At 45.8% G+C, this 8,875-nt stretch overlaps 1 protein-coding gene across 2 annotated transcripts; it reads left to right on the top strand.

Annotated features, from left to right (window-relative positions):
• Window positions 1-1,359: 1,359 nt before the first annotated feature.
• ARMCX2 (armadillo repeat containing X-linked 2) lies at window positions 1,360-4,539 on the top strand. Of its 2 annotated transcripts, XR_014327100.1 has the most exons (3): window positions 1,360-1,378; window positions 1,698-1,770; window positions 2,129-2,177. XR_014327100.1 is itself a non-coding variant. In XM_082864178.1 (2 exons), exon 2 carries the CDS (start codon window positions 2,258-2,260, stop codon window positions 4,133-4,135), a length of 1,878 nt encoding a protein of 625 aa, XP_082720304.1. In that variant the 5' UTR covers window positions 1,762-1,774; window positions 2,129-2,257; the 3' UTR covers window positions 4,136-4,539. The 2 variants fall into 2 exon arrangements, 1 of the variants encoding a protein (XP_082720304.1); XM_082864178.1 differs by lacking the exon at window positions 1,360-1,378 and having other exon boundaries at window positions 1,762-1,774; window positions 2,129-4,539.
• Window positions 4,540-8,875: the final 4,336 nt, after the last annotated feature.

Here is an 8,875-nt window from a genome sequence, read left to right as displayed (position 1 = left end):
CTCCGTCCTCCTCTGGGTACCAACTCTATTGCGCTGCGCACTGCCGTGCGTTTAACCCAGGCGAGGAGGAGGAGGAGAAAATTCCCCCAGATCGGGCAGGTGGGTGTGAGAGTGGGCATGGCCTGGCACCCCCGAATAGGGGTAGCCCAGAGATGAGGGAGTCTGAGGCCGCGGGTGTCTCCGCCTCGCCCGCCCCTGGCCGGCTCTCCAGACCCCCGCGCTCAGTCGCAGCTCATTTTGGTGGGCGGCGGGAAGAGGGGGAGGGGGGAACGTAAAGACGCTGATATACTTGTGGAGAATCCGCTTACTTCCCCTCCCAGCCAGTGTTTTTTTGGTTTTGTTTTTGACACTCAGGCCCCGCACCCCACATCCCGTCCTGTTTTGAAAGGAGGAGGGAAGAGAAATAAACGTGGCAGCGCATATAAGGCCAGTGGGGAGGTTGGGGAAAGGGTGATCGGAGGGGCACGCAATTAGTAAACAATCCGGCTTATTCACTCCCACTCTCACTTTGCAGATACCTCTCCCGACCACCGCCCCCGCACCCTCCCCTCTCCCCCGGCCGACCCCACGTCTTTTGGGGGTGCTGGGAAATGGGTGTGACAGCCTTTGTAGGGGAGGTGGCGGTCTGGCTCTGGGCTTTACAAGAGGGAAGGCCCTGAGAGAATCTGGTATTAAACCGCCGTGCTAAGTCCTAGGCTGCTTTCCAGACACCTCCGGCGCATACAACCCTTCACCCCCGTTTCTTCAGTCCTGAAAAAGGAGATCGGGTACCCTGGCGGGAGAAATGGCGGTTAACAGGAGATTGCGATGGGGTGTGGGAGGTGGAATCCAGAGCGGAGAAACAGTGGAAAATCATGACCCTCAAACCGAAAGGGCAGACACTGGGGACCCGTTGTGCAGGCTGATGCTAGGCGTGGGGGCTGGGGACTGCAGGACTGGTGGTCATAGGAAGGAGACGCTAGATTGTCTGGCCATAATCCCCAGTCGCGCGTCCCGTCCAGCCTTCTGTGCACCCTCGCTCCGCCCCCTCCCGCTTCGGTGCAGGAGAAGGGGTGTGGCCGTCTGTCCGGGAGAAATGGCGGACGGGGGGGCGGGGCAAAGGGAAGGAGAGGTTGACTGCCTGGGGAGTCTGCGCAGGGGCGGGGGTTGGGGTGCGAAGGGAGGGGTGAGAAGAGTTGAAGGAATTGAGAGGTGGAACCGTTTGTCATTCTGGTATGTGAATGCTGAAAGGCAATTGGGGACTTTGGTCTTCAGTCCGTTCCATCCGCCGGGCTCTGTCTCCAACGTCTTGCTATCTGTATTTCTGCCCTTCAGTCTGTCCTTAGGATGGAGCTCTAACTGAACTGAGGAAAGGAGAAACAGCCCTGAATCATTGGAGGTCAGTGTGGGGGCTGGGAACTGTCTTGGAACCCCTGGTATGGTGTGGCAGAAACCAGAGCAGAAATTGGAGCCGGGGGCTCCTCTTCCCCCATCTTCTTCCTCCTTATAAGAAACCCTTGCCCTGGGCCTGTCCTTTTTGGTGCAGCGAAAGGGGTGTGGCATTTGCCTTCTTAAATAAGGATTTGAGGAGGAAGGGATATGGAGGGAGTGAGGAGCCCTGAGAGGGGGAAACTTGCCCACAAGGGTTCAAATCAAGAAAAGAAGGGAATCCATCTACCAAAGGCCCCCGAAACCCCCTTTCTGGGATCTCTCCACAGGTCTGTCTGCCTTTTGGGCCCTGCACAACTACAAGCCTGGTGGAAAAGAGCAAATTGCTTCTGCTCCCAGCAGGTTGGTACGTGTATGAGAATCATTTGGGGACCTTTGGGCTGGGGGTGAGGGAATCAGAGAAGAATCTGGGGTTCTTTCTGGTTCTCCACCAGCTTTCCTGAAGTCTATATGGCCTCTCATCCCCCATTTAGGTGCTGGGAAATTAGATGTGTTTACATTGGGCAGTGAGGGCTAGGGATGAAGATGTAAGAAACATCAGACAACCAGGGTCCTGAATCAGCACACAGAGGCCTGGACACTTGTGTCTGGGTACTAGTCCACCCACCAAGCATTATGTTCCCAAACTCTCCTTCAAGTAGGCCTGGTTAAGCACGAAGTGAGCCAGAGCCCTAAGCCTCATTTTTATCCTTTACCCCAGGTCCTGCTTAGTTTGCAACCTCAGCAGAACTTTCGAGCCTGAACTGAAGCACCTTACCTTGTCGTGCACGCACCCCACTTGGGCACACCAGCTCCACACCCTGGATCAGGGAATCACTCCAGCTGCATCATGAGCCGTGTTCGGGATGCTGGCTGTGTAGCCGCTGGGATAGTGATTGGGGCCAGTGCCTGGTACTGCGTCTACAAATATGCCAGGGGAAGAAACCAGATGAAGAAGAGACTGGCCAAGCCCAAGACCAGGGCTGTGGCCGGGACTGGAGCCCGGGCTAGAGCTGGACTAAGGGCTGGATTCACAATTGACCTTGGGCCAGCATTTGGTCCTCCAACCCCAGTCCACACTGGGGCAGAGGTCAGGGTCCAGGATGAAACCTCTGCTCTGGACATGGCTGGAGCTGAAGCAGTGGCCCCAGCTGCATCTAGTGCCAAGGCTCAGAGTGGGGCAGGAAGTCAGACCCAGGAGGCAGAAGGGGCCGGGGTTGGGCCTAAAGCTGAATCAGAAGCCACAGTGGCTTCTACAGTGGCACCAGCTCCCTGGGAGGCAGAGGCTCCCGTGGCTGCAGAGACCTCCACAATGACAGGGGCTCCTAAATTAGCAGAAGCCCCTGGCACAGCAGAGGCTCCTGGGGCACCAGCTCCTACTGAGGCAGCACCACCTACCGAGGCAGTGGAGGCTTCCATACCAGCAACGCCTACTGTGGTAGCAGCACTTTCTGGGGCAACAGCATCTTCTGGGGCAGCAGCACCTTCTGGGGCAGCAGCACCTTCTGGGGCTGCAGTGCCTTCTGGGGCAGCAGCCCCTACTGGGGCTGCAGAGGCTCCTGGGACTTCAGGGTCCTCTAAAACAGCAGCAGCCGCCAAGAAAACAACCCCTGGGGCTCATACTGGGGCTATACCTAAGGCCGGGTCAGCTACTGGAGCTGTACCCAAAGGTGGAGCTAAGGGTGGAACCAAGTCCCGGACTGGAGGCAAGGGCAAAGGCAAGAAAAATAAGGTTGAAGTAGACGAATTGGGGCTGGGCTTCCGCCCTGGAGATGGGGCTGCGGCAGCTGCCGCAGCCTCCGCTAATGGAGGACAGGCTTTCCTGGCAGAGGTTCCTGATTCTGAAGAAGGGGAGTCTGGGTGGACGGACACAGAATCGGAGTCAGACTCTGAGCCTGAGACCCAGCAGAGAGGGAGAGGGAAGAGACCCGTTCCCATGCAGAAGCGCCCCTTTCCTTATGAAATTGATGAGATTCTGGGTGTCCGAGATCTCAGGAAAGTCCTTGCTTTGCTTCAGAAATCGGACGATCCTTTCATCCAACAGGTAGCTTTGCTCACTCTGAGCAACAATGCCAATTATTCATGCAACCAAGACACAATTCGCAAATTGGGAGGCCTCCCGATTATTGCAAACATGATCAACAAAACTGATCCCCACATTAAGGAGAAAGCCTTAATGGCCATGAACAACCTGAGTGAGAATTATGAAAATCAGGGCCGGCTTCAGGTATACATGAATAAAGTGATGGATGACATCATGGCCTCTAACCTGAACTCAGCAGTACAGGTAGTTGGACTAAAATTTTTAACAAACATGACTATTACTAATGACTACCAGCACCTGCTTGTCAATTCCATTGCAAACTTTTTCCGTTTGTTATCTCAGGGAGGTGGAAAAATCAAGGTTGAGATTTTGAAAATACTTTCGAATTTTGCTGAAAATCCAGATATGTTAAAAAAGCTGCTCAGTACCCAAGTGCCATCATCATTTAGTTCCCTCTACAATTCTTATGTGGAATCAGAAATTCTCATTAATGCCCTGACTCTATTTGAGATCATCTATGACAATCTCAGAGCAGAAGTATTCAACTACAGAGAGTTCAATAAAGGCTCCCTTTTTTACTTATGCACTACATCTGGAGTGTGCGTTAAGAAAATTCGAGCCTTAGCAGATCACCATGACCTCTTGGTGAAAGTGAAAGTTATAAAACTAGTGGACAAATTCTGATTGGCTATGTGTCTCAGAGACTTGAAGAAATGTCTGGTTTTGCAGTCTGGAAGCAATGAAAATTGAAAGTTACTGCTTTTCCACTTGCTTATATAGTAAAGGGATCCTTTCAGCTGCCAGTTTTGAATAATGTATCATCCAGAGTGATGTTATCTGTGACAGTCTCCAGCTTTAAGCTGAATAATTTTATGAATACCAAATAAATAGTCCTCTTGTACTGAAAACACATTTGTGACTTTAATCGTGCTGCTTGAATGGAAATATTTTTACTGGTTCCTCTATGTGAATTGATAGTGAACCTGTCCATCATGAATAGCCTACACTTCTATCATCTGTTTTGACTTGAATTTATTCACCAAAGACTTCATTTGTGTATCATTAATAAACTTGTATGTTTCAACTGACAAAAAAAATTGTTCTCTTGCTTGAATTTAAAATCTAGCTGGAGAGATAAGGTACATAAATAGAAAAAGATTACAGTACCTGAGCATATGCTCATTGTCAAATATATGCTATCTGTTTAAATGAAACAGAAGTGGCTAGAATGCTTCAAGGAGGAAGGGCACACTTAAGGTGGGCCCTGAAGGACAGCATGAGAAAACACAGAAGGGCATTCCAGGAGAGGAAATGGCTTGAAGAAAGACACGGAGGCAGGAAATCTGTTCCAGTGACAGGAAGGTAACCAGTTTGCCTGGAATGGAAAGTATGGGAATAGAAGTGATGGGAGATAAGGGTGGAAATGTAGGGCAAAAAAAGTTTAGGGAAGACCCTGAACACCAAGCTGAAGATTGAAATATGATCCTGTCATTTTCTGGGAGTTACTGGGCATTTTTGGCAAAAGGAAAAATAATCTGGTGGCAATGTGAAAAATGGATTGGAGCTGTGATGGGGTTAGGTGTAGAGATATTCGTTAGGAAATTATAAACCAAGCATGAGATGATGAAGAGTGAAATAGGGCGATGGCTATAGGAAATGTTAGGGAATGATGATAAGAGATGCTTACCAAAAAATGTACCAAAATCTGCTATCTTGGCTATAGGTCAACAGAGAGGAAGGATTGTATGATCTTGTGCAGGTTCTGACAGAGAAAGCCCTCTTTCTTGGGCAGTTCTGGCAACCAAGCAATGCCAAAGTGAGTTACCATTTTTTTTCTTTCCATTTTTTTCTTTTTTTTGAGTCACCATTTATAATGATGAGAAAGAGCAGTGTTACAAAAAGAATGACTCTTGGTGCAAAGTGATTTTCCCCCCTCAGGTTAGAGGTCTAGGTCCTCCTTTGTTTGGAAGGGGGCAGTGGTGAGGCCTTTTTGGGAACCCCACCCCCACCTCTGAGTTCACTTAAGAGCAGGAAAACCTTCCTTCATCTGCCCCCTGGCCAGTGAAGCAATGAAAGAAGAAAATGGGAGAAGTTGCAGAGACAGGTGTCTCCTGACACCTCTCATGAAACCTTCATTTTGGTGCAGGTGTATGGTAGGCTGTGGCAGAAATAGAGACAGGGACTCCTGGGAGGGGGGCACATAGAAAATAGACAGTTTGGCCTAATATACTGGCACAACTTATCTGGAAGGCAATTTGGTAATCTATATAAGAAGCTTTAAAGGTACACCTGCCTTTCAGCCAAGCATTGCACTTGTAGGATATTTTTCCCTATGGAAATAATCAAATAATTGTATACAGAGGAATATCAAGGGTATTCAATTGAGCAGTGTTTCTAAGAGAGAAAAAGAAGCAACTTAAATGTCTAACACTACAGAATTGGCTAAACAATAGGTGGTATGTCCACACAGTAAAATAGTATGCAACTGTTAAAAACTGCGATGTAGGGCTTCCCTGGTGGCTCAGTGGTTGAAAGTCCGCCTGCCAATGCAGGGGACACGGGTTCGTCCCCCGGTCCGGGAAGATCCCACATGGCGCGGAGCAGCTAGGCCCATGAGCTATGGCTTCTGAGCCTGCGCGTCTGGGGCCTGTGCTCCGCAACGGGAGAGGCCACAACAGAGAGAGGCCCGCGTACCTCAAAAAAAAAACAAAACTGCGATGTACTTTTATATTATTGGCATGAAAAGACATTCACCATATGTAAGAGTCTGTTGCATCAGTCAAAAAAAGGCTCCTGCAATTGAAAGTCAGTGAAAATTCTTTCAGATGTTTATTATGTCATCTCAGTGTATTTTTACACAGAATTGGAATCATATTGTACATCAGTGGTTCTCAATGTGTAGTTCACAGACCACTACAGGTCCCTGAAACTGTAAGGTCAAAATTATTTTCAAAATAAAACAATGGTTGGTAAAACTGCTGGTGCCTCAGCATAGATCAAGGCAGTGTCCCCAAACTGTACTAGTAGTGATTGAATTCTTTACAGCCACACACTCAACAAATTTCTGTAATCCAGTTTCATTTCTAAATGTCTTTAATGGAGTCCTTATTTATAATAAAATTATATTTTTTATTAAATCTTGTTGATTGAGTGCATATCTTTTTAAAATTCTGTAACACAAAGTGTGCACAAAGCACTTCTCCTGCATAGCTTAATACAGTGGTTGTCTCAAAGGAAAATGTTTGCACCATCATTTGAGTTGTGCACTGAATTAGCTGCTTTTGACGTGGAACACCATTTTTACTTGAAAGAATGACTGGCAGAAAGACTGTGGTTTTTCAGACTTGAGTATTGGGCAGACATTTTCTTGAAAATTAATGAAGTGAACCTTCAAGAAAAACAACTGACTGTATTTGCCACCAACAATAAAATTTGAGCTTTCAAGCAAAATTAGAATTTTGGAAAGCTTGTATCCACAGCCATAGGCTTGACAGCTCGTAATATTTAAGGATTTTCTGAAGAGATCAGTGGTGAAAATAATGAAGGTGAAAGCCTTTTTTCTGTTTCTCCTTTTAGGATAGAAATGATGGAGGACTCTGGGGCCTAATGTTGATCTTACTCAGTTTTACTGTGACCATTGTAACCCATATGACATCAAACCCATGGTCATTTAATAAAGAATATCATTGCTCTGGTAACAAGGTGACCCTGGGTGAGGCTAGACCCAAGATTGTTTGAACCCTTAATAAGGAGAATCTGAAAAGATGTCAATCCTGGAACAGTAATGTCTTCTTCTGGATGAAGTAGAGATGGTATCTGAGCCCATATACTGAAGATGGATGCATTAATGTCTCTTGGCTTGATCCCAGATATGAAGGTAATCTAACCAGCTTCCTTTGCTCTGATTAGCAGTGGAAATTTCCATCGCCTTCAGATGGAACCTATTCCCATGCAGAGACATGTAGTCTGGTCTTATGAATGAGCTAAGAATCACACAATAGGCAAATATTTCATTTCCTAAAGTCTAGGTTTTTGTGTCTTAAATCATCGCATGAGAACGATCAACAGCATAGTCCAGATGGTGCTGAGATTTAAAAAGGTAGTTCTTTGGAAAGATTTAACCTGGTAAAATTATGACAACAGGCACCAGGAATTGAGCACCAACTATATAGTGTTCTATTATTACTTAAGCATGATTGTTGAAACATTCCTTAGACATTCTGTAGTACTATAGTTTTTACCTTCTACATTGTGTGTTCAGGGCATGGTTGAAGTGGGGGCAATTCTCACAACCATGTTTGCACTGAATAGTCCTGCCTTCCTTGCTTTAATTTATTGGTCTGGGTAAACAATTTGATCGAAAGTTATCATGGTTTCTTTAATTATTTTTAAAGAATATGAACTGATAAATGCAAGAATTGAGAATACAGGGCTGTCATTTTAGTGGTAGAGCACAAGGATGAAGTGATACAAACTCCTGCTCTTGGAGTCCCTGAGCTGCACTTGTTTCCATCCTTTATCAGGCCAGATATTCAACTTTTCCATTACTTGTAAAATATATCACAACATCTTTCCTTAAATTCCCTTTTTGTGCTTAAACAAAAGTCTACAGACTAAGAGTAAGACCAGAAGTGGGTAGTAAGCAATAGAGTCTCAAGAAAACGTGAGGGATTGGGGTTGAGGTGGGCAAAATGCAAATAAGAATTTTTTCCACAGTCTGGGTTTGAAAACTAATAGCCTACAATTAACTGGGTGTCCTTTCCCACTGACAATGGGTTCTAGGTGACAAGGTTTTTCCTCCCATAGAATGGTTTCATGGAGAAAAGGATTTGGGTGAGATCAGATGTTTGTTTGTAAAATCATTGAGCAAATTCCAGTGAAAACAATGAGTAGACTAAATTATGGAATACCTGATTCAATGTAAAAGATAAAATAGAGCAATTATGAACTCCTACTGCGTGAATCTTTCTCCACTTAAAGCTGTCAGAGACAACTTGAAGAATGAGTTTAGAAACTGGCCTTTTCAATTACTTAATTGTTATATCAGTTAAATGCACCATTTTATCAGATTTCTTTAGTAATATGGGAACACTGGTAACTCAAGTAGGTGATCTGGGAAATTCTGAGCCTTTCTGGGCCTTTTAAAAATAGTTACCACTGTGCCCTGCTTATAAGGAAAATAAATAGCAATTTGCCTCCTGCCTTAACTGAGATTCATACTTTCAAATGTGAAAACACCTTAGGGCTGAGGGTGATATTGCATTATCAGAACAAAAAAGAAAAGAATTATAGATTTTGAGTGTGCCTAAGAACATAAGTTTATATCAGTCCAAATTAATCACAATTGGGACTCTCATCTATTCTTAATATAATTGATTAACTCTAGACTTAAGTTAGATATGAATGATAAAATTGCAAGAGTGA

The sequence above is a fragment of the Leucopleurus acutus genome, assembly GCF_964270905.1.
Source record: "Leucopleurus acutus genome assembly, chromosome: X".
Lineage (NCBI taxonomy): Eukaryota > Metazoa > Chordata > Mammalia > Artiodactyla > Delphinidae > Leucopleurus > Leucopleurus acutus.
This window is presented reverse-complemented; position numbering and strand designations above follow the sequence as displayed.

Excerpts from the sequence above, each read along its gene's own strand:
- ARMCX2 (XM_082864178.1), top strand. The coding sequence starts at position 2,258 with ATGAGCCGTGTTCGGGATGCTGGCTGTGTAGCCGCTGGGATAGTGATT.